Source organism: Rhinatrema bivittatum, unplaced genomic scaffold, assembly GCF_901001135.1.
Source record: "Rhinatrema bivittatum unplaced genomic scaffold, aRhiBiv1.1, whole genome shotgun sequence".
Classification (NCBI taxonomy): domain Eukaryota; kingdom Metazoa; phylum Chordata; class Amphibia; order Gymnophiona; family Rhinatrematidae; genus Rhinatrema; species Rhinatrema bivittatum.
The window spans coordinates 22,030-48,054 of record NW_021821234.1 but is presented as its reverse complement, the minus strand read 5'-3'; the positions used below and the strand labels follow the sequence as shown (position 1 = coordinate 48,054).

At 49.3% G+C, this 26,025-nt stretch overlaps 1 protein-coding gene across 1 annotated transcript; it reads right to left on the bottom strand.

Annotated features, from left to right (window-relative positions):
* Positions 1–1,836: 1,836 nt before the first annotated feature.
* LOC115082534 (putative uncharacterized protein DDB_G0294196) lies at positions 1,837–24,434 on the bottom strand. Its single transcript, XM_029586761.1, has 2 exons — positions 23,692–24,434; positions 1,837–2,194 (listed from the first exon to the last, which is right to left on the bottom strand). Exons 1-2 carry the CDS (start codon positions 24,276–24,278, stop codon positions 2,188–2,190), a joined length of 594 nt encoding a protein of 197 aa, XP_029442621.1. The 5' UTR covers positions 24,279–24,434; the 3' UTR covers positions 1,837–2,187.
* Between the last annotated feature and the right edge of the window lie 1,591 nt (positions 24,435–26,025).

Below are 26,025 nucleotides of genomic sequence, written 5' to 3'. Positions count from 1 at the left end.
TGAACTAACCATGTCCTCTGGCAACAAATTCCAGAGTTTAATTTTGAGTGAAGAAGAACTTTCTCCGATTAGTTTTAAATGTGCCACATGCTAACTTCATGGAGTGCCCCCTAGTCTTTCTATTACCTGAAAGACTAAATAACCTATTCATATCTACCCATTCTAGACCTCTCTTGATTTTAAACACCTTTATCATATCCCCCCTCAGTCGTCTCTTCTCCAAGCTGAAAAGTCCTAACCTCTTTAGTCTTTCCTCATAGGGGAGCTGTTCCATTCCCCTTATCATTTTGGTAGCCCTTCTCTGTACCTTCTCCATCGCAATTTTATCTTTTTTGAAATGCGGCAACCAGAATTGTACACAGTATTCAAGGTGCGGTCTCACCATGGAGCGATACAGAGGCATTATGACATTTTCCGTTTTATTCACCATTCCCTTTCTAATAATTCCCAACATTCTGTTTGCTTTTTTGACTGCTGCAGCACACTGAACCGACGATTTCAATGTGTTATCCACTATGACGCCCTAGATCTCTTTCTTGGGTGGTAACACCTAATATGGAACCTAACATTGTGTAACTATAGCATGGGTTATTTTTCCCTATATGCATCACCTTGCACTTATCCACATTAAATTTCATCTGCCATTTCGATGCCCAATTTTCCAGTCTCACAAGGTCTTCCTACAATTTATCACAATCTCCTTGTGATTTAACTACTCAATTTTGTATCATCTGCAAATTTGATTACCTCACTCATCGTATTTCTTTCCAGATCATTTATAAACATATTGAACAGTAAGGGTCCCAATACAGATCCCTGAGGCACTCCACTGCCATGGTCTTCAGAATTCTAGTTCCAGCTCCCATCTTGTGCCAATGCCTGCACCACTACTGGCGTGGACTGCAAACATCCCCAGGGTTGTGAAGGACGTTTAGCAGCGCTGGACTCTCTCAGAGCCTTCATCATGTTTCCAAGTCCTGAGCCTTCATCTTGTTCCAAGTTTTCAGTCATGTCCAAGCCTTCATCATATCATGTCTTCAGCCTTTATCTGTTCTCACACACAAATTGCTGCCAAGTAGCAGTCCGAAAGGGCTTTCAAGTGGCCAGAGGGCTACCCTAGAGACCAGTATTGCAATGCTAGGTCTCAGGTCCTGGTGCATGTTGGACGTCAAGAGTGCTCCTGTTTCAAAGTCAAGAGTTTTCTGTTTTAGGCAGCCTATGCTTGGATGCGTTCATCTGCCAGCAGCATGGACCATAGCCAGCCCTGGGCTTGCGCAAGTTACGTCGCGGCGCAGTGGCTCACATTCTCAAGCACCCATTCCTGCTCGCAACACATGCCATCCTCATCGACAACACTATTTTTATAGGATCTATTTACTGTTTGGGATCCTGCCAGGTATTTGTGACCTTGATTGGCCACTGATGCAAAACAGGATACTGGACTTAATGGACACTTGGTCTGACCCAGTATGGCAAATTTTATGTTCCTAAGCCAGTCACTTCAACAGATGTTACTTTTATTATATTAATGAACCCAGTCTGAAATAACCTGTTACAGAAAAATCCTCAAGGGCTTCAATTCAAAGAGTCAGCTACATTATACATGGTTAAATCCCAAACTGGGCCATTTAGTAAACTCAGGGGGTTACCTATGCAACTGAAGACTTCAATCAGGCCATGGGGATAGATCAGCTCCTCTGGCACAAGAGTGAAAAATACAGAAAACATAGGGTGTTTTTTAAAATTTGTTTTCTGTACCCTTGAATTATCTTTTTCTTCTGCTCGAAATTAAAAAAAAAAAAACCCACACAAAATACATCAACTTACTTTTATTTATACAATACCTTTCCTATGATTCAGTCATTCTAGATCAGGAGGGTCTTTGCTCAGATTATTCAATACAAAAATCAGACCCGAAAGGGTGTACTCAATTTCTAGGAAGATGTATGAACTCTAATCTGCAAGTATCCTCTGAGAGTGGTTACTCCTCCCATTCTGTACCTGCAGCTTGTCAGGGCTTCCAAGACGTTGTCTATCGGAATCCAAGACTCGACGCACTCCAACCACCACAAGCTTAATATAAAACAGAACTCTTTATTGTTACATTAAAAGCAGAGTTCTCCATGGCTCAACCAGGACCCCAGCTCCCCAATGACATTCCCACACAAATGCTTCTTCAGGAGTTTTCTATGTCCTAAAACAAAAACAAACAAAAAAACAAAACAAAACACAAAATTGATTATAGAAAATGGCTCAGGTCCAGGTTTATGAGATGCTTGTATGACCTTACAGTTGACCCTACCTCAATCTATTTCATAATGTAAAGTTCCAAATCTAAGTCTCATACCTTCCCATCCCACTAATATTTCATAATATAGAGCAAGATACTATTTTTTTCCTAATCTAGCAGCTTCATCCTGCTCCTTTGAACATGCACCTCAATTAGAAGTTGTCCTATTTGGTGCTATAGCTACTTACAGCAGTCAAGCCCTGCTACTACAGCCAACAGTCCTTTGGCTAAGGAACATACATTCAAATTCCGTCTTTAGACTCACTCCTTAAGAGCTGCACATTGAACACCATTTGTCCAGCTAAGTTTGGACTCAGCAGGACAAGTGGCACCGTTCAAATATCCAGCCATGCTCAGCAGCTGGTACTTATCCATCTAACTTTTAATCCACCTAAAAGGTTAGCCAGATAAAAACGGGGGTGGAGGCATTCAAGCAAGTTTGCTTACCGTATACGGTGCTTTCCATAGGATAGCAGGATGAATTAGCCATGCTATTTGGGCACACTCTAGCGGACACTTTTCTTCAAGGGAGGAGGAATAGCCTAGTGGTTAGAGCAGTGGACTATGAACCAGGAGACGAGGGTTCAAGTCCTGCTGTCGCTCCTTGTGACCTTGGGCAAGTCACTTTACCCTCCATTGCCTCAGGTACAAACTTTGATTGTAAGCCCTCTGGGGATAGAAAAATACCTATAGTACCTGAATGTAAACCGGTGTGATATCTCGATTGAGATCAAATGTCGGTATATAAAAATAATAAATAAATAAAGATTCAAAGTCTTTTGTGCTGCGCATGCAAGGCACTTCCCATGCACAGCTCGAGGTCACTCTCTTCAGTTAATGAAAAAAGCTAGAAGGCATCTGCCTTAGTGTATAGAAACAGAAAACATGTCCAGGGAAGAGGGTGGGAAGCAAGGCTAATTCATCCTGCTCTCTATGGAAAACACCATTTACAGTTAGCAAACTTGCTTTTTTCCATCAATAAGCAGGCTGAAATAGCCCTATTTGGAAGTCCCAAGCATATAAATAATAAATCAAGGGTATGGAGTAAAGGTTATGGCTTATCTTACCTACTATTCCATACCCTACTTGTCTTGTTTTTCTCTTTTTTTTTCACTCCTTAGTGGACATGGTTTTCTGGTCTAGCACACAGGCTAAAACTGCTTGCCCCAGTACGCTATCTGTAGCTGTTAAATGGTCTAAGCAGTAGAGAGCAGTAAAGGTGTGAACTGAGGACCAAGTAGCAGCTCTCTCTATAAATGTCCTCAATGGGAACATCCCTCAGATGTGCAATGGAAGACGCTTTTGCTCGTAATTGATGCGCTGAAACTGATCCTGATAAGGGAGTTTGTGAAGAAGCATGACAGAACTTAATGTAGTTTGTGATCCAGTTTGATATGGCTCTTTTGGAAACTGCCACTCCTTGTGAGTTTGGGCTGAATGATACGAATGATACGAATAGTTAGGAAGACTTGCGGTATGGCCAAGTTCTTTTTTTATAGAGGCCAATGCTCTTTTGCAATCTAATGTATGGAGCATAGATTCTGGCTTGTTGGCATGAGGCTTGGGAAAGAAAATTGGAATTGTGATGCTTTGATTGATATGAAAAGCTGACACTACCTCAGGAAGGAATTTAGGATGAGTTCGGAGAAATGAACTAGGGCTTAAAGTTCACTTACTGTTCGGGCTGAAGTTATTGCCACTAGAAAAACCACTTTCCAAGATAGACATTTCAAATGAGAAGATTATAGCGGTTTGAATGGAGGTTTCATTTAGCTTTATAAGACTAGGTTGAGATCCCAAGGGACTGGAGGTTTTCGGACTGGAGGATGAAGATTAAAAAGTCCTTTTATGAAACGAGATATTAAAGGATGTGAGGCTATGGAGATGCCAAGGGTTGGTTTCGGAGTACTGTACTAGATAAGCAAACCAGGGTTGTCTCGGCCATGCAGCTGCTATGAGTATCATTCGAGATCGGTCTCAAATCAATTTCTGAACTGTCCTTGAGAGGAATTGGAGGAAATGCATAAAGGAAACCTTAAGACTATGACATAAGGAAGGCATCTTGCTTGAATCTGATGGGGCAGGGGCATACTGAGCAAAATTGTTTAACTTTCCGATTCTGTTCCATTGCGCAAAGGTCTATCCAAGGACGATCCCACTGTATAACAATTTGGTTTGCTACTCATTGGTTGAGCAACCATTCATGGGGATGAAATATTCTGCTGAGACGATCAGCTAATGTATTCGCTATCCCTGGAAGATAAGTTGCCTTTAACATTACTGAAATTTTGAGAGCCCATTCCCAGATTCAATCTGCCTCCCTGCAAAAACTCCAGGAACCTGACCCGCCTTGATTGTTTATATAAAACATTGCAACTTGATTGTGTGTATCATTAGGGTCTGACCTTGTAAAAGATGTGTAAAAGCTTTTAGTGCGTACTTCATGGCTCTGAGTTCCAAGAGGTTTATTGGATATGTTCTTTCGATTTGTGTCCATAGACTTCGTATCTTGTAATTTAGTAGATGTGCTCCCCAACCCTGTGCGGAGGCATCTGTTGGGAGGATTAAGTTGTGGGCGCGTTCTCGAAGAGGAGATCCCTCTGTCAGAATTTCGGGCTGTAACCACCAGCAAATGCCTTTTGCCATTAATTCTGTAATTGTCACCACTGTGGACATCGGCAGGAGAAATTGAATCCACTGTGCCTTTAATCCCCATTGAAGATGACGCATATGTAGGCGAGTGTGAGGAGTTACGTGAATGGCAGCCACCAAGTGACCCACAAGAATCAGACTTTGGTGGGCAGTTACTTTTGTCTTTAAAAGTAAGTCTGTATCTAGGTGATGAATTTGATCTATCCTCTCCTGTGGAAGGAATGCATGAGCTTTGACCGTTATTATGCTCGCCCCTACAAACTGAATAATCTGAGTCGGTCTGAGTACCAATTTCTCATAGCTGATAAGGAAATCCAGAGATTCTAGACATCAGATTGTCATCTTCAATTGTTGAGACATGGAGTTTGAGTCAGGAGAGACTATTAACTAATCATCTAGGTAAGGAAATAGATGAATCCCTTGACATCTCAAATGGGCTACTGCTACAGCCAGGCATTTGGTGAAGACTCTGGGAGCAGAGGAAAGACCAAAGGGCAGAACCTTGTACTGATAATGTATGGAGTTCCTTGGAAGCATAGAAACCACCAACAAGGGGGATGAATCGAGATGTGAGTATATGCGTCTTTGAGGTCCAGAGAACACATTGTTGCAACTGTCGCTGCCTGACGTCTCCACTCCGCCCACCTTACCACATTGGCGACTCCCTCTGGGGTTGATGGAAGGCTGGCTGCTGCAGCATCTTTTGGCCGTCCTCGTCTGGCGTCCCCGGACCGGCCCAACGCTGCAATCCGCCATGTTGACCTGATGCCTAGGGGCGCGCGCACGGCCCCGCCTCAAGTACCAGAAGTGGCATGAACCTCAGGGGCATCCCCCTGAGATGACGTCATCCACTTCAGATATTTAAAGGTCTCTGAATGGCTAACAACTCGAGTTAGCAAGGAATGGCAAAGGACTCGCTACGACTTTCCAAGCTACTCTGCCTCCTCGGACTTACCAGGGGTACCCGCTCCTCGGGGGCCTTGCTCTCTCTCTTACTTTGTAGATTGCAGTCTGGAACCGGTACTCGCTCGAGGGCCCTCGTTCCCGGGCTTCTTCGGAATTCACTTCTGCCTGGAAGTCATCGCTGTCTACTACATCTGTGAGTTACCATCGCTCTCTCAGAGCTTTCCCTGGAACCAGGTACTCGCTCCTCAAGGGCCTACTTCATTCCAGCTCCTGGGCTTCTATGAGACATTGTGTGAGTGTTACCATCAGGTTCTGTTCATGAACTCTGCATACCCTGCCTACTCACTGTATTTCAGTTTCTCTACAGCTCAGCCTCCAGGGATCACTGTTCCAGTATCTGAGGGACTACAGCCCAGCCGGGCATTCCAGCTCACTACTGCCACCTCTGGTGGTTCAGTATACTGTCTAATAAAAGAACTAGTGTGTGTCTGTCTCCTAACTCTGAGCCTGACCGGTGGTCCCTTTCGGGATCTTCCCCCGGGGGCGTGGTCATCTGCCACCGGCCCAAGGATCCACCCACAACTCTCCTAAATAATTACAGATTGCTAAATCCATGGATCCGGCACAACTCAATGCCTTGCAGGCCATACTGGGCCTGGCCCGGTGCATTGTGGAGCAGCAAGACGCCTTGGAGGAACTTACTTCAGCGTTTCGTCAGTTACACATACAGAAGGTTCAAGGCACCGTTTCCAGCCATGAAGGTCGGTTACAGGAGGTAACTTTAAAGACTGTTGTACCACTGGCGGCTCCAATCTGCTTTTCCGGAGAAATCCAGAAGACCCGGGGCTTTTTGATCCAGTGCTGCATGCACTTTGCCTTACAGCCATCTCTATTTCCTACAGCTCTCTCCAAGAATACCTACATCCTTTCATACCTGGATGGTAGGGCCCTGTCTTGGGCATCCACCATGTGGGAACGTAAAGACCCCATTTTGCAGGACATAGAAGGATTTATGGACTTGTTTAAATCTGTTTTCAATGACCCTGCTCGAAGCTCTGTCGCCGGTTCTGCTTTGGTTGAATTGAAGCAAGGCAACAGACCATTGGCTGAATTTGCCATAGAGTTCAAAACTCTTGCGGCAGAACTCCATTGGGACCCCAAATGTCTCAAGACTCTCTTTTGCGGGGGCCTGGATACCCGTTTAAAGGACGAGCTGGCTGCTCGTGAAACACCTGACTCGCTGGACGAATTAGTAGCCTTGGCCACATGGATTGATCAACGACTCCGGGTCAAGGTGAAGGAACTCCGGCCTAGGGTGTTACCCAGGTTGAAACAGGCCAGTGCTGTCTCTACACCTCGGATGGTTCCAGTAATCCCTGCTGCTGATACAGATGAATCTATGCAACTTGGTAATGGACGCTTGACTTCCAAGGAGAGAAGATTTTAGAAGCGTGGCCTTTGCATGTACTGTGATCAGCCCAGCCATGATGTCTCTACATGCTCTTTGGTCCGTCCAAAAGCACGGATAGGCCAAAGTCCTACAGGAGGACTATTCTTAGGCCTTACTGCACCCTCTCTTACGCTCTCTCTCCCAGTCTCCTTGATCTACGGACCAGTCACGGTTCAGACTCCTGCCCTGGTGGACTCGGGGGTAGGAGGCAACTCCATTCTCAGATGGCTAGTGGAATATTTGAGGATCCCCCTCATCAAGTTGAAAGACCCAGTACGATTATCTTCCATTCATGGAGAGCCCTTACCGGGAGATGTGACTTGCCAAACCGAATCAGTTACTCTCCGCACCGGAGCTCTTTATACGGAATCGCTCTCCTTCTTCGTACTGGAAAAGGCTGTGCACCCTATTGTCCTGGGGTTACCCTGGTTGCAAGTACACCAACCCCAATTTGACTGGGCATCTTTGGATCTCTCCCACTGGGGCCTAGAATGTCATGGGAAATGCCTTAAGGAGATATCGCCTATTATTGGCATGCCTGCGACTCCAGCAGTACCGGGACTGCCGCTCCAGTACACCCCCTTCGGGAATATCTTCTCCAAAGAAGTAGTTGATGTTCTTCCTCCACAGGAGCCCTATGACTGTGCCATACGACAGAAGTCTAAAGCTGAGCCTCCAAAAGGACAGGTGTACTTTCTCTCAGCTTTTGAGAATAAAGCAACGTCGGAAAATATGGAAGAGAATCTCCAGAAGGACTTTACTCAACCATCAGAGTCGCCAGCTGGTGCAGACATTTGCTTTGGGGGAAAGGTAAATGATACAATACCCAGTGAATGTTCTGCAATATCTCAAGACGAAGACAATAGACTAACCAGTGAAGGTTCTTCAATATCTGAAGACGAAGATGATACAATTCCTAGTGAACTACCTTCTATATCTCAAGGCTCACTTATCAATACAGAGGACGAATTAGAACTCAAAGTCAGAGATTCTGGATGTTCGTAAACAAGACAAGACTTTTGAATACCTTCTAAAGTAGAAAGGTTTCGGCCCCGAAGTGATCTCTTGGGAGCCTCAGACTAATATCCTGGCTAAAGAGATGCTTCGTCAGTTCCATCTCGCGCACCCTTCAAAAACTAAGCCTGGTACCCGAAGAGATCGCCCTTTGAAGGGGGGTACTGTTGCGACCGTTGCTGCCCGACGTCTCCACTCTGCCCACCTTACCGCATTGGCGACTCCCTCCGGGGTTGATGGAAGGCTGGCTGCTGTGGCGTCTTTCGGCCGTCCTCGTCCGGCATCCCCGGACCGGCCCGAGGCTGCAATCCGCCATGTTGACCTGATGCCTAGGGGCGCGCGCACAGCGCAGACCCGCCTCAAGTACCAGAAGTGGCGCGAACCTCAGGGGCGTCCCCCTGAGATTATGTCATCCACTTCAGATATTTAAAGGTCTCTGAATTGCTAACAACTCGAGTTAGCAAGGAATGGCAATGGACTTGCTACGACTTTCCAAGCTACTCTACCTCCTCGAACTTACCAGGGGTACCCACTCCTCAGGGGCCTTGCTCTCTCTCTTACTTTGTAGACTGCAGTCTGGAACCGGTACTCACTCGAGGGCCCTCGTTCCCGGACTTCTTCGGAATTCACTTCTGCCTGGAAATCATCGCTGCCTACTACATCTGTGAGTTACCATCGCTCTCTCAGAGCTTTCCCTGAAACCAGGTACTCGCTCCTCGAGGGCCTACTTCATTCCAGCTCCTGGGCTTCTATGAGACATTGTGTGAGTGTTACCATCAGGTTCTGTTCATGAACTCTGCATACCCAGCCTACTCACTATATTTCAGTTTCTCTACAGCTCAGCCTCCAGGGATCGCTGTTCCAGTATCTGAGGGACTACAGCCCAACTGGGCATTCCCACTCACTACTGCCACCTCTGGTGGTTCAGTATAATGTCTAATAAAAGAACTAGTGTGTGTCTGTCTCCTAAGTCTGAGCCTGACCGGTGGTCCCTCTCGGGATCTTCCCCCGGGGGCGTGGTCATCTGCCACTGGCCCAAGAATCCACCCAGAACTCTCCTAAATAATAACACACATCCAATCACTCTCTTATATGAGAAAGAATCAACTTGATAGATGACATCTTGAATTTCTCCTTCCAAAGGAATTTGTTCAGTGAGCGAAGGTCTAGTATTGGACGGAGACCCCCTGAGCATTTCAGGATGAGTAAGTATTGGGAGAAATAACCCGAATTGATTTTGTTCTTTGGGATCATCTGAATTGCTTGGATACAATCTGTACTTCTCGCTCTAGGAGATGAATATTGGAGACATCCCTCATTGGGGAAGTGAGGCAAGGAAGATGAAGTCTGGTTAGGAAATTGAGATGGTATTCCTCGCGTACAATCTTATAATTTCAAATTCTTTACTCAATTGGGCTGAGACATCTTCAAAAAGACGGTGGAGGCTTTAAAGACGGAGGAGGCTTTTGAAGAGAGGTTTGGGTTGGTATTTGCTGTTTCCTCTCCCTCTGGAGAGGTCTAGCTTGAGTTGATTGGAGCTGTGAGTAGGGCAATTAGTAAGACGAATTGCTGTGCTCTATATGGTATGTAAGTTTTATATGGCTTTCTTTGATAGTAGAAAGGCTTTCGTTGATAATAGTGCCTCACTGAAGGCTGAGGATGTAAAGATCCTGAGAGAGACTGGACTGCTACATTTTACTCTTTTAAATGAGCTACTGTATCTTTGAATTTTTCTCCAAATAAATTGCTTCCTGCGCAAGGTAGATTTTCTAGTTTGTCATGGACATCTTCTCTGATGGAACTAGAACGGAGCCACGTCATGCGACAAGCTGCAATGGCTGGACTGAAGTTCTGGAGGATCTCTCAAAGGATACCACTCTTAGTAAATGTCTCAGACTTTCTTCCTGTCTCTATATGAAGGAACGGCTTTAAAAGCTGAAGGGAATCATAAAGGTATTGGACAATGTAAAACAGATGCTGTTGTATACGAGAAGTCATAAGAAAATTGACATGTTGGGTCCGACCAAGAGTCCATCAAGCCCAGCATCCTGTTTCCAACAGAGGCCAAACCAGGCCACAAGAACCTGGTAATTACCCAAACACTAAGAAGATCCCATGCTACTGATGCAATTAATAGCAGTGGCTATTCCCTAAGTAAATATGATTAATAGCCGTTAATGGACTTCTCCTCCAAGAACTTATCCAAACCTTTTTAAACCCAGTTACACTAACTGCACTAACCACATCCTCTGGCAACAAATTCGAGAGCTTAATTGCGCGTTGAGTGAAAAAGAATTTTCTCCGATTAGTCTTAAATGTGCTACTTGCTAACTTCATGGAGTGCCTCCTAGTCCTATTATCAAAAAGTGTAATAACTGATTCACATCTACTCGTTCAAGACCTCTCATGATTTTAAAGAACTCTATCATATCCCCCCTCAGCAGTCTCTTCTCCAAGCTGAACAGCCTTAACCTCTTCAGCTTTACCTCATAGGGGAGCTGTTCCATCCCCTTTATCATTTTGGTTGCCCTTCTCTGTACCTTCTCCATCACAACTATATCTTTTTTCAAATGCGGCAACCAGAATTGTACACAATATTCAAGGTGTGGTCTCACCATGGAGCGATAAAGAGGCATTATGACATTTTCCGTTTTATTAGCCATTCCCTTCTTAACAATTCCTAACATTCTGTGTTTTTTTGACTGCTGCAGTATACTGAGCCGACGATTTCAAAGTATTATCCACTATGATGCCTAGATCTTTTTCCTGGGTGGTAGCTCCTACTATGGAACCTAACATGTAATTATAGCAAGGGTTATTTTTCCCCATAAGAAACACCTTGCACTTGTCCACATTAAATTTCATCTGTCATTTGGATGCCCAATCTTCCAGTCTCGCAAGGTCCTCCTGTAATGTATCACAAGCCACTTGTGATTTAACTACTCTGAATATTTTTGTATCATCCGCATATTTGATAACCTCACTCATCTTATTCCTTTCCAGATCATTTATAAATATATTGAAAAGCACTGGTCCAAGTACAGATCCCTGAGGCACTCCACTGTTTACTCTTTTCCACTGCAAAAATTGACCATTTACTCCTACTCTCTGTTTCCTGTCTTTTAACCAGTTTGTAATCCACGAAAGGACATCACCTCCTATCCCATGACTTTTTAGTTTTCTTAGAAGCCTCTCATGAGGGACTTTGTCAAACGCCTTCTGAAAATCCAAATACACTACATCTACCGGTTTGTTAAGCATCACACTTTGAAAAGATCTTCTAGCATATTCAAGAATTCTATGATCCTTTATCAGGGGAGTTGATGAATGAACCTTGGTCTTTTTCGCTCACTTCATCGCGGACTCCACGATAACCGAAGCATGGGGAAGCTGAACTACTCCATAGGTGTTGGACTTCTGTAAGCAATTTCAAATCTAGCTTTCTAGAAATGGGAGGTATTGATTGGGGAGACTCCCAAGTTTTTGAGAGAACATAGTCTAACAGTTTGTGCGTCGGTAGAGCTGATGGTTCAACAGGAACATCCAGAATTTTAAGGACTCCAAATACTTCCTTCCCTAGGGTCCAGTAATTTTTTTATTTCCACTTATAGAAACATAGAAATGATGGCAGAAGAAGACAAAACAGCCCATCCAGTCTGCCCAGCAAGCTTTCACACTTATTTTTTTTCTCATACTTATCTGATACTCTTGGCCTTTATTAGTAACTTTTTGGTTCTATTTACCTTCCAACCCCACCACTGATGTAGAGAGCAGTGCTGGAGCTGCATCTAAGTGAAGTATCTAGCTTAATTGATTCGAGTTAGTAATCGCCGTAACAAGCAAACTACACCCATGCTTGTTTACCCAGACTATATAATTCAGTCCTTGTTGGTTGTTGTCTGAATAGAAATCCTCTTTTCTTCATCCCCCCTGCCGTTGAAGCAGAGAGCTATGCTGGATATCCATTGAAAGTGAAGTATCAGGCTTATTTGGTTTGGGGTAGTAACTGCCGCAACAAACTACTTCCCCCGCTTTTTTGTGAATGCAGCTACTCCCCCGCTTTTTTGTGAATGCAAACCCTTTTTTCCACATTTCCTCTTGCCGTTGAAGCATAGAGCAATGTTGGAGTCGCATTAACCATGTGTATGTTTATTGAATAAGGGAATTAATCTCCAGGTAGTAGCTGTCATTCCCACAAGCCACCCTCATGCCTCTTCTCTTCATTCACATCCTCTATACTTTATGGATCCACTGGGTTTATCCAACGCCCCTTTGAAATCCTTCATAGTTTTGGTCTTCACCACTTCCTACGGAAGGGCGTTCCAGGCATCCACCACCCTCTCCGTGAAGAAATACCTCCCGACATTGGTTCTGAGTCTTCCTCCCTGGAGCTTCAAATCGTGACCCCTGGTTCTGCTGATTTTTTTTCAACGGAAAAAGTTTGTCATTGTCTTTCGATCATTAAAACCTTTCAAGTATCTGAAAGTCTGTATCATAGCACCTCTGGGGGTCCTTCTTTCCTCCAGGGTGTACATATTTAGATTCTTCAATCTCTCCTCATAAGTCATTCAATGAAGACCATCCACCTTTTTGGTCGCCCTTCTCTGACCGCCTCTATCCTGTCTCTGTCCCTTCGGAGATAAGGTCTCCAGAACTGAGCACAGTACTCCAAGTGAGGCCTCACCAAGGACCTGTACAAGGGGATAATCACTTCCCTTTTCTTACTTGATATTCCTATCTCTATGCAGCCCAGCATTCTTCTGGCTTTAGCTCTCGCCTTGTCACACTGTTTCGCCGACTTCAGATCGTTAGATACTATCACCCCAAGGTCTCTCTCCTGCTCCGTGCACATCAGCCCTTCACCCCCCATCGAATACAGTTCTTTTGGATTTCCACACCCCATATGCATGACTCTGCACTTCTTGGCATTGAATCTCAGCTGCCATATCTTCCAGCTTCCTTAAATCCTGTCTCATTCTCTCCACACCTTCCTGCATGTCCACTCTGTTGCAGATCTTAGTGTCATCCGCAAAAAGACAAACCTTACCTTCTATTCTGACCGCAATGTTGCTCACAAAGATACTGAACAGGACCAGTCCCAACACCGATCCTTGCGGCACTCCACTTAACACCACTCTCTCTTCAGAGTAAGTTCCATTTACCAACTCATATTGTCTTTTGTCCGTCAACCAGTTTGCAATCCAGGTCACCACCTCGGCACTCACTCCTAAGCTTCTCATTTTATTCACCAGCCTCTTGTGCAGGATCGGATAAAAAGCTTTGCTGAAATCCAAGTAGATGATATCGAGTGCTCTTCCTCGATCCAATTCCCTTGTCGCCCAGTCAAAAAGGTCAATCAGATTTGTCTGACAGGATCTTCCCCTGGTGAATCCATGCTGCCTCTGGTCCAGCAATTCTCCCGACTGTAGATAGTTCACTATTCTCTCTTTCAGCAGCGACAGCATCGCTTTTCCCACCACCGAGATGAGGCTAACTGGTCTGTAGTTACCAGCCTCCTCTCTGCTCCCACTCTTGTGAAGCAGGACCACCACCGCTCTTCTCCAATCACTCGGCACCACTCCTGTTTCTAGGGATCTATTGAACAGGTCACACAGCGGACCCGCCAGCACATCCCTGAGCTCCCTCAGAATCCTGGGATGAAGCTCATCAGGCCCCATGGCATTGTCCACTTTCAGTTTCCTCAGCTCTTCCCATACATTCTCTTCTGTAAATGGAGTTACATCTACTTCACTCCCCTCCAGTTTCTTGTTAGCTAGCGATGGTCCTTCTCCAGGATGCTCTTTAGTGAACACCGAACTGAAGTATTCGTTTAATATTTCTGCCATTTCTTCGTCTCTCCACACATTGATCCTTTTCACCTTTCAATTTCACTATACCACTTTGGTCCTTTCTCCTTTCACTGAAGTATCTGAAAAATGTTTTGTCACCTCTCTTTACCTCTTTGGCAATCCTTTCTTCCGCTTGATTTTTTGCCATCTTGATTACTTTCTTTGTCTCCCTCAGTTCCACCAGATATTCTTCTTTGTGCTCCTCCCTTTGGGATCCTTTATATTTCTTGAACGCTGTTCTTTTAGCCTTTATTTTGTCAGCCACCTCCTTTGAGAACCAGATAGGTTTAATTTTTCTTTTGCTTTTCTTTACTTTTCTAACATATAGATTAGTTGCCTTGGTAATTGCTTCTTTTAGTTTGGTCCACTGTTGTTCCACATCAGGAGGCATAGCCTAGTGGTTAGAGCAGTGGACTATGAACCAGGAGACCAGGGTTCGAGTCCTGCTGTCACTCCTTGTGACCTTGGGCAAGTCACTTTACCCTCCATTGCCTCAGGTACAAAAACTTAGATTGTAAGCCCTCTGGGGATAGAGAAATACCTCCAGTACCTGAATGTAAACCGGTGTGATATCTCAATTGAGATCGAATGTTGGTATATAAAAATAATAAATAAATAAATCTCTCTCGTTCTCCCAGCCTTTTACTTCTTCCTCCAGGTACTTCCCCATTTCATCAAAGTCTGTGTTTTTGAACTGCAAAACTCAGGTCTTCGTGCTTCTTCTCCGTATCCTTTTTGTGATATTAAACCATACCGTTTGATGATCACTGGTGCTGAGGTGGGCGCCCACCTGGACATCAGAGACATTATCTCCATTAGTGAGCACTAAATTGAGTATAGCTCCCTCCTTCGTGGGTTCCATTACCATTTGTTTGAACAGAGCCCCGAGCAGGGCATCCACTATCTCTCTACTATTGTTAGATTCTGCAGAAGAGATTCTCCAGTCTACATCCAGCAGATTAAAGTCTCCAAAGATCACCGCTTCTCCATTCTTTCCCATCTTTTGGATGTCTTCAACCAGATCTCTGTCAAGCTCTTCCTTTTGATTTGGAGGCCTGTAAATCATTCCAATAAAAATGGATGTCCCATCGTTTTTTTTTAGGTCTGCCCATAGTACTTCTTCATTGCCCCATCTTCCTTGCAGCTCAGATGCTTGGATATTGTTTCTGACATAAAGAGCCACTCCTCCCCCTTTCCTATCCTCTCTGTCCTTCCTTAACGAGTTATAGCTTGGTATTGCCGTATCCCAATCATGAGATTGCGTGAACCACGTCTCTGTGACAGCAACAACATCCAAGTCTGCCTCCACCATTAGGGCTTGCAGATCTGGGATTTTATTGCCCAAACACTTCCAGGAGGTTCCCCCATTTCTCGTTGTGGATTTATGTGTGAAGAATGAGAGAATATCTTTTGGCGGTGTATACCCACGGTGAGAATTTCTGAAGGTGGAGGTGCCCAAGAACCTTGCTCTTCTAGAGGAGCAAGTCTTCTCAGAGAAAGTTCTTCCTGTAGATTTGATCTTTCCTGCTGAGAGTGGGAAGATAATCCAGAGCACTCCGAGCAGCTACTTTGCGAAGAACCTGAGCTAATGGAAAATGGTATTGGATGGGGATACCCAAGGAGGATGCGATAAGATATCCAGGATGGGATGCTTTCTGAGTTGAGATTTAGATGGAGATCTTCTGCTTTTATGATCAGTGGGTACTGAAATATTTTGTTTGGACAAAGCATGCGTCGATGGATGTCCCTCATGCGTCGTAGACGCGTCGTGATAGTGCAAATGAATCAATGCGTTGCAAGCCATGTGATGAGACTGCGCCGATGCATTATGTTTGGTGAAACGCGATGCAATATGCGTCAAGGTAGAATACTTCGATTTGTGGGCTGTTGATGGTGTCAAAGCATTATAAGAAAATTATTATTTACCTGCTAATTTTCGTTCCTGTAGTACCATGGATCAGTCCAGACAGTGGGTTATGTCCCCAATCCAGCAGATGGAGTCAGCACAAGCTTTGAGGGGGCGTATCCATATATACTACTACCCCCTCTGCAGGACTTCAGTATCGAGTATATCAAAGCCCGAGTAGAAACCCCCGAAGGATCAAGTTTGTGGAAACAGATAATGAAAACAATTGTAACCGCAACAAGTAACTGCAAACATCCTACCAACTTGTAGGGAGCTGTGAAAAACAGCGAAAAGAAACAACTGTGAAGACACAGAACACTGCGAGCAAGAAGCAGCGCAGAGCTGAGCAGGATCAAGAACCCAAACGCGGTGGGCGTCTGGACTGATCCATGGTACTACAGGAACGAAAATTAGCAGGTAAATAATAATTTTCTTTTCCCTGTACGTACCTGGATCAGTCCAGACAGTGGGATGTACCCAAGCTTCCCTAAATCGGGTGGGGTCCTGCGAGGCCTGCTCGGAGAACCTGCTCGCCAAAGTGTCCAGAGACCGAAGAGGCGAGGTGCAGATGATAGTGCCTCGAGAACGTGTGTAACGATTTCCAGGTGGCTGCCCTACAAATTTCCTGCGAGGATACAGAGCGAACCTCCGCCCAGGAAGCCGCCTGAGAACGTGTAGAATGCGCTACGATTCCGGGTGGGGGAGTCCGACCCGCCCCAATGTAAGAAGCAGCAATGCCGGCCTTCAGCCATCTGGCAATGGTAGTCTTCGAGGCCTGAGACCCCTTCTTAGGACCGGCCCAGAGTACAAAGAGATGGTCAGAGGTTCGGAACTCATTTGTAGCCTCCAGATAGAGGCGCAGAGTGCGCTTGACATTCAAGAGACGGAGAGACTTCGGCTCTGAGGAAGAGAAGGACAGCAACTCCACCGTCTGGTTCACATGGAATGCAGAAACCACCTTCGGAAGGAAGGAGGGAACGGTGCGAAGCGAAACTCCAGAGTCGGAGAAACGGAGATAGGGCTCTCTACACAACAGAGCCTGCATCTCCGAGATGCGTCGAGCGGAACAGATGGTCACAAGAAATACAGTCTTGAGAGTGAGATCCTTTATCGTTGCGCTGCGCAGCGGCTCGAACGGTGGTCCCGACAGGGAGCAAAGCACAAGGTTAAGACTCCAGGAGGGACAAGGGTCCCGTAACGGAGGACGCATATGCTTGACACCCTTGAGAAAACGAGCAATGTCAGGATGCTGTAGAAGAGAGCCCCCATCGCTCAACAGCGAACCAAGGGCGGCCACCTGAACCCGTAGTGAATTATAGGCGAGCCCTTTTTCCACCCCCGCCTGTAGAAACTGAAGGATCTGAGGTACAGAAGCCTTAGCGGGTCTCGTGGCCTGGCTGGTACACCACAGCTCGAACACCTTCCAGACTCGAACATAGGCCGATGTCTTTCGTGCCCGCAATAGCGTGGATACTACCGCCTCCAGGTAGCCCCGACGCCGGAGGCGGCGCCTCTCAAAAGCCAGGCTGCAAGACAGAAGAGTTCTGCCTGCTCGAAAAATACCGGGCCCTGATGTAGGAGCTGGGGGAGGTGCCCCAGCCTGATTGGCCTGTCGATCACCAGCTGTAGCAGGTCCGCAAACCAGGGTCGCCTGGGCCATTCTGGGGTGACGAAAACCACGGTCCCCTGATGGCTTTCTATTCTGCGGAGCATCCTGCCCACCAGGGGCCATGGTGGAAAAGAAAGATATGGCGGCCACGGGAGGACCAGGGCATCCACTCCCTCCGCGCTCTCTCCGGCGACTGAAGAAGCGTGGAGCCTTGGCGTTGAGAGCGGACGCCATCAGATCCAAGTGGGGGGCCCCCCACCGATGGACGAGAAGTTGCATTGCTTTGTCGGAGAGAGACCACTCTCCGGGTCCAGCAGTTGACGACTGAGGAAGTCCGCCTGGACGTTGTCCACACCGGCGACGTGCGAGGCCGCTAGCCGGACGAGATGACGCTCCGCCCATTGCATCAGCAGCGCCGCCTCGAGCGCGACCTGCGGGCTGCGCGTGCCTCCTTGTCGGTTGATGTAGACCACGGTGGTAGCGTTGTCCGATAGGATTCTGACTTCTCGGTTCCGAAGAAGCGGGAGGAAATGTCGCAGAGCTAGCCGGACCGCTCTGGTTTCCAGACGGTTGATTGACCACTTCGCCTCCACCGTGGACCACATCCCCTGCGTGGCGCTTCGATCGCAGACTGCACCCCAGCCTGCTAGACTGGCATAGGTGGTCACCACCACCCAATTTGGCAGATCGAGGGACATGCCACGGGCCAGGTTCGGCGGATCCAACCACCAGCCCAGACTGTCCCTGGCATTCTGTGGGAGCGGGAGAATCATCTGATAGTCCTGCAATACTGGTTTCCAACGGGAGAAGAGCGCCCACTGTAAGGTCCTGAGGTGCGCGAAAGCCCAAGGTACAAGGTCGATGGTGGACCCCATCACTCCCAGGAGTTGCAGGTAGTCCCAGGAGGTGGGCTCTGGTAACGCAGAGAACCATCGTGTGTGATCCCGCAAGGATTGAGCTTTGTCCTGGCGCAGAAAAACTTTGCCCAGTAGGGTGTCGAAAGTTGCCCCCAAAAAAAACCCAAGCGTTGCGAGGGCATGAGGGAGCTCTTGGAGAAGTTCACTACCCATCCCAGGGAATGTAGAAACCGTACTACTCGAGTCACCGCTGAGCGTCCATGATCGAATGACTTCGCCCGGAGGAGCCAATCGTCCAGGTAAGGATGAACCAGGATGCCCTCCTTCCGGAGAGCTGCCGCCACAACTACCATGATCTTGGTGAAGGTGTGCAGCGCCGGCGCCAATCCAAACGCGAGAGCCGTGAACTGAAAATGCTGGTCCAGAATTTTGAAACGAAGGAAACTGTGGTGGTCCGGGCGGATGGAAATGTGCAGGTAGGCCTCCGTTAAGTCCAGGGAGGCGAGGAACTCCCCCCGATGCACCGCCGCAATCACTGACCGGAGCGTTTCCATGCGGAACCGAACGACTCGAAGGGATTTGTTGACTTCCTTGAGGACTAGGATAGGCCGGAAGGAACCGTCCTTCTTTGGTACGACGAAATAGATGGAATAGTGGCCCGAGCCCACCTCTCCGAAGGGCACGGGCGCAGTAGCGCCTATCTCCCGGAGTCTGTCCAGAGTCAGCTGCACCGCTCCTCTCTTGAGGTCCGAGCCACAGGGGGAAAAGATGAACCTTCCCTGCGGGGGGCGGACAAATTCCAATGCGTAGCCGTGTTTTATGGTATCCAGGACCCACTGGTCCGAGGTGATCCGTGCCCACTCCGCTTAGAAATACGTTAGTCGGTCCCCAATCCTGGGGACAGGGGAGTGGGCGAGACTGGCATCATTGTGAAGACTTGGTATAGGGGTTCCCGGTTCCGGGAGTAGTGCGTGCGGGCCGATGCCCGCGGAAGGCGCGCAACCAGGGCTGAGACCTGGGGGCGGATGGCCGGGAGCCCGTCTGTCTGTAGCCCCTGTAGCGCCGTTGCGCTCTGGCTCTGGTCCGAGAAGAAGAAAACGCTCTGGATGGTCGAAACCTATCCTCCGGCAGCCGATGAACAGCGTTCTCCCCCAGGGACTTGATGATCTGGTCCAAATCCTCCCCGAAGAGGAACTTGCCCCTGAAGGGAAGAGAGCCCAGACTGGACTTAGAGGACATATCAGACGCCCAATTGCGTAGCCACAGTAGTCGTCGTGCTGCCACTACCGAAACCATGGATCTTGTGAGGACCCGAAAAAGGTCGTACGAGGCGTCCGCCCCATACGCCACTGCGGCTTCTAGCCGATCTGCCTGGGCAGCCTCATCGGACGGCAGGTTCTGAGACGTGAGGAGTTGTTGCACCCAAAGGAGACTAGCCCGCTGGGCAAGCGAACTGCACATCACCGCCCGCATACCCACAGCGGAGACCTCGAAAACCCGCTTAAGGAAAACTTCCAACTTACGATCCTGTGTGTCCCGCAACGCCGCACCTCCCGTCACTGGGATAGTCGTCCTCTTCGTGACCGCCGACACTGCGGAGTCCACCTTTGGGACCTTGATGAGGTCCAGAAAATCTTCGGGGAGCGGGTACAGCTTTTCCATAGCCCGGCTGCTCTTCAGGGAGGCCTCCGGGGTGTCCCATTCCCTGGTGAGAAGTTGTAAAAACGAGTCATGAATGGGAAAAGCCCGCGCCCTCGGCCGGAGTGCCGCCAGGACAGGATCTCCCTTCCTTGAAGAAGTGACGACAGCGGGAGCTACTGGGGCAGGCGGGTCTGGTGGCGGATCCAAATCTAATTCTTGGATGATCTGCGGGATGAGGTCGTCCAGCTCTTCCCTCTGGAAGAGGCGTAGGGTACGCGGATCATCCCCCTCCTGTGTGCCGTCTCCTTGTCCCCCGTCCAGGAGGTCAAGTCCATGTCCCGCTGGGTCTGGCATCGCCCCCACTGCCGCGGGCGTGGATCGGACCCGGGTAGGAAGGCGGGAGGCCCCCACTCCCGGAGGGTCGGGGGGGGGCCGGCGTCGAGGGCGACATCCGAGGGATCTTAGGAGGGGGGGGGGGGTCCCACAGGTGCTTCCAGCCCCTGCAGATAAGCGGTATGCATGAGCAGGATAAACTCCGGAGAGAACCCCGGCCTGCTCGGGTGCGCTTCGGGGGTGGCGTGGTTCCTGTTCCCTGGCTCTGGGTGCTTGGTTCCTGCACCAAAATCGGGGGAACACCCCCGCTGGTAGAGTCCTCCAGGGATCCGTTCTCCCTCATGGCCTCCAGGGATCCATTCCCCCTCGTGGCCTGCGCCTCAGGGCGCTCAGAATGTAAAATGGCCGCCGTTCCCGCCAAAAATGGCGGAGTGGCCGGCCCGCACCGCCCGGGCAAAAAAGAGAAATCAGTCAGGGACTGTGAGGTACCTTCCCCCCCGGGAAGGCATCGTGCACAGATGCCCTCCCGGGAAATCCGGGACCCCGGGTCTCCGCAGGCCGCACAGCGGGACGGCCGCGGCATCGGGATCGCTGCAGGAGAAAAGAAAAAGCCACGGGGGGGCCCACGCGCACAAAGGCGCCGCTGCGGGGGGGCCCGGTCGGCCCGCACTGCCCGCTGTCTGAAAATAGAGGAGGGTGCCGCGGGGGGGCCTTCCTGGCCACACGACCCGCCCCAGACATCTTTCCCTAAATGGCTCAGCAGCCCATGAGGAGCTGTAAAATGGCCGCGGGTGAGGGAGTAAAGAGCGAAGAGGCCGGCTCCACCGGCTTTCGCGGGCACCGGGGGCTGAGCTGTAAAGGAAAAAACTACAAAGGAAAAACAAACTTACCCCTGGCTGCAACGAGAAATAAACAGCAAGGCCGCAGAGAAGAGACAAGGAAGATAAGCCACTCCCCAGAAGTTGAAAGAACTCTGCCTTTTTTTTTTTTTTAAACTTAATACAAACTTGATACAAACTTGATCCACAGAAAAAGACAACAACAAGCCATAATCAAGCAAGAAAGTGAAGGAAAAGGAGGGGAAGCCTGATTCCCCTACTCGCATCTGCTGGAGTCAGAAGATACTGAAGTCCTGCAGAGGGGGTAGTAGTATATATGGATACGCCCCCTCAAAGCTTGTGCTGACTCCATCTGCTGGATTGGGGACATAACCCACTGTCTGGACTGATCCAGGTACGTACAGGGAAGTGTACATCTCGGCGCAGCACCTAGCATCAACGCTCCCTTCGGCTCCTGCGCTGTGCACCGAATACTTTGCAGCGCAGATGGTGCAACTGTGACGAGTCCACGCAGAGCTTGCCTGGACTTTACCTTTTGATGCTCAGAATCGGAGCGATGTTTTTTGGGCCTCGGTTCAGCGGAAGAGGAATGTTTAGACATCTTTTGAGACTTCATCTGCAAGCCTGGGGATAATTGGATTGAACGTCCTGGAGTGGGCACGTAAGATCCTGAAGCTGGTGAACGACTCTTCCGGAGGCTGGCAATTTTCAGGGGGGACATGTGTCTGCAGTCCCTTCATGTCGCTTGGTCATGGACACCGGGCCCAGGCAAGTATAACAATAATTATGATAGTCAGTTACGGACATTATATGTCTGCACTGACAATACTTGAAGCCAGGTTTTTTTGAGCCCATGTTAGCACTGAAAAGTGCTGTTTGGAAATTGTTAGCACAAGTCAAGATTCCCTGAAGAGAGTAAGAAGAAAAAGCATCTGTGCCTAAGTGTGGGAAAAAAAGTAAGTGAAGAGAGGGACCGTGAGCTGCGCGCGGGAAGTGCCGTGCATGCGCAGCACAAAAGACACTGAATCTTGAAGAAAAGTGTCCATTAGAGTGAGCCAATGACATCATCTAAATAGCAGGGCTAATTCAGCCTGTTTATCGATGGAAAGCAAGCAGTCAGATATGCAGCTAACTTAACTGGATAAATGCCGACATTCGGCATTATACGGTTGAGCTAGCCAGATAACTTTAGCGTTACATGAAAACACTACACTCCTGACCTGAATGCAAAACCATCCCTCCTCCTTTTCTATCCATCCCTTTTCTACGTTAAAGTTACCAACTGGTTCCAGTTATGTCCGACAGGGTTGATCCAGGTCTGGGTTTACCCCACTGCATGCAGGGACTTGTAGTATTACTTTTCTTAGGCAACGAAATAGGGAAATCAGTGGTAAACACAACCCTGGGAGTGCCTTGAACGGTGCCAGAGGTGAAGGAGCCCCACCCCCAATAAAATGTTGGAAGGCTCCCCACTCCAAGGGAGGGTCAAGGGACTCAGGGTTTTCATTCCCCACTGAGGGATTTCATTGTTGCTGTCCTCACAGGCTGTTATAATGAGTGAACCTCCTCACTGTACCAGGTTTCATCTTCCCCTGGTGGATGTGGAGTGGAGAAGATAAATACTAAGGCTCTTGGGGTGGCCAACAGCTCAGCAGTGGATGCCTCTCCTCCCTACCCAAAGGCAGAAGAACCAGGAGCTAGCAGAGAGCGCCCTTAGTCAAGAACTGGATCGCCTCCTCTCTGGGTGGCAGGAGAGCAGTTTATGTGGAGGGGGGCAGGCCTGGACACAGGAGTTCCCCAGGAATTGTGCACAGGATTCCTTGGGACCCACGTACCCTCCCCTGCGGAGCATAAACACCAGGCTGCTCGACTCCTCAGCCTAGATGTAACATGGGTGCATGCTGCCTGCGCCTTGTCATGTGTTCATTGTGTGTGTGCTCTGTGTGGGTCTTTTGTTCAGTGTCTGCTTCTTCCCCCTACCCCCACTGGGGAGAGGTAGCCTGATAGGACCTTATCTTTCTTTTCCTAATGAGGGCCTTTGAGAAAGGGGCTCTCTGTTCTCCCCTTTGCGAGGGCAGGGTGGTCATCTCTCTCTATATATATATATATTGTTTATTTTTCTAGAGGTGAAGCAGAAGGGGAGCGCTGATGCCAGGCAATCAAAATGAGTTTAGTTACACTTCTTGCGCTTGGCGAAAGTTCAGTCTGTCAGGCGTTTGCCAGCTGTTCTTTCAGACTGGTCACCCCCCGGGGGGGGGGGGGGGGCAGTTAGAGGGGTGCTGGGGGCCTGGGATCTAAACCGGGCGATGAGGTCAGCCCCCTCCGCTCCCCCTCTCCTTGCTCACCGAGTCTCCTTCTCGAAGGCGAAGGGGGCGTGCTTGCGGCAGGGGTGCAGGCGCTCGCAGTGGGCCTTGCCCCCTCGGCGCTGCTGCGGCGGCGGCGGCGGCGGTGGCGGCGGCGGCTTGTGGTGGTGGTGGTGGTGATGGTGGTGCGGGTGCTGGTGCTCGCAGCGGCGCGGCGGCGGCCGCGAGGGCGGCGACTGCTGCTGCTGCTGCTGCTCCTTGGCCGCGTGCTGCTGCTGCTGCTGCTGCCGCTGCTGCTGCTCGTAGAGGCGCCGCCTCAGCTCCTTGGCCACCTGCAGCTGCAGCTCCTCCTCGACCTCGTCCTTCTCCGGCCGCTGCTGCTGCTGCTGCTGCTCCTTGGCGGAGGGGGGCGGCGGCGGCGGCGGCGGCGGGGGCGGGGGGGGCGGCGGCGGCAGGCGCTGCTCGTAGAGGCGCCGGCGCAGCTCCCGGGCCTGGGGCGCCGGGGGCAGGCTGCGCGCCTGGTTCTGCAGGTCGCGGATGGCGTGCCGCAGCTCGCTGTTGGCCTGCAGCAGCACGTCGCGCTTCAGCAGCTCCGCGTTGGCCATGAGGCTCCGCTGCAGGGACTCCATGCTGGCGCTGGTGCCGGCGGGGGCCGCGGGGGGCGCCCGGGGTGCGGGGGGTGAGCGGCGCGGTCCCGTTCCGGCGCGATGAGCGGTGCGGGAGTAGCCTGGGGGGGAAAAAAAGAAGAGGAGCGCGAGCGGGAGGGAGAGGGACGCCGAGAGCCGCCTGCCGGGGCCCCGCCCTCGCGCCGCGCCCTTTATAGGCCTGCCGGCTCTGTGACGTCACGGGCGCAACAGACGAGGGGGAGGGGGAGGTGCGGTCGCCGGGGCAACGGCGGATTCTGGCCTGGCGGGCGCGGCGAGGAGCCTGTGGCCCCAAAGGAAGGCGTGGAGCCAGCCCCCAGCAGCCCCGCTCCTCACCACCCCAGTGCCAGTACACGCCATTGGGCCCTCCACTGGGGCCAAATAAAAATGTGGTCTGAAAAACCGAGACATCTTTAGAGCATTATCTCTAGGGCCAGAAACATTGTGGCTGAAAAATAAAGGACGATTCTCCTACTGAATACTGAGGGAAAATACAGGACAGTCCCGAGAGAGGGCAATTTAGAAACATAAAGACATGAGGCAGGGAAAGAGCGTAGTGCCTATCTAGTCTGCCCAGCTACACAACCCCTTCCACTCCCCGGAGGATCCCCTGGGCTCCTCCCAGGCTTGCCTGAATTCAAATGATGCAAACCTATAAAGCTACTCCTTCTGCAGAATGGGAGATAATCTTTCCCGTTCCAGTCCCGGTCTGGCTTTGTACCAGGCTCTTCTTTTCTCTGTCTCCCTCTTCTGTTGTTTGCACAAACTTCGAACTTTTTCCATTGGAAAGAAATCAGAACTAGGGAGTATGTAATCAAACTCCAGGGGGGACGACTCAGAACCAAATATTTCTTCACAGAGAGGGTGGTGGATGCCTGGAATGCCCCTCCGGAGGAGGTGGTGAGGACGAAACCTGTGAAAGATTTCAAAGGGGCACGGGATAAACCCTGTGGATCCCTAAACGCCAGAGGATGGAAATAAGGAAAAGAATGCATGGGGGTAACTTGCTGGCGAGGCGGTTACTCCTCTTAACAGAAGGTATGGGGATTGCTACCCTTAACCAATAAGCCTTGATGCTTTGATGTAATTGCAACATCGTCCTCCGCGTCAGGCCGTAGAGGGGAAAAGGGAACTGGATTCAGACAACAACCAACGAGGGTCCCCACTTTTATGGTTTGGGGAAACTGCAAGGAGCGTCAGTTACTACCCTTAACCAATAAGCCTTGATTCCTTTGACACAACTGCAACATCACTCTCCGCTTTGACAACGGAGGTGGGGGTGGGGTGCAAAGACGGCGACCAACACAGGCCCTAACTTTTACGGCCTGGAGTACTGATAGGCAGGAATGCTTCTGCGGCCAAGTCCATGAAGTAAAAATAAGTCAAGCAGCACTGGCTGAATTTTCAAGAAGGCTCATCACCCAGTAAAAGAGATACCACCATAAGAGGCTTGCCGGGCAGACTGGATGGGCCACTTTGGTCCTGTTCTGCCATCATTACTATGTTACTATGTTATGTATAGCAGCCCTCTCCAAACCATTAAATCATATCAAATAGTAAACTACCATCTGCACAGATTTATATATTGCACTTTGTTACTTTAGCAGAAGTTGCAAATAGTTGGATTTTGTTTGGTGCTGGATGTACCCCCAGATGCACCTCTCAGTGACATCACAGTGCTGTTTCCGCTGCAGCCTGGCAGATGCAGGGTTCGTTGGGAAGCAGTGCTGGT

Coding starts and splice junctions, on each gene's coding strand:
- LOC115082534 (XM_029586761.1), bottom strand. CDS start 24,278: ATGGAGTCCCTGCAGCGGAGCCTCATGGCCAACGCGGAGCTGCTGAAG.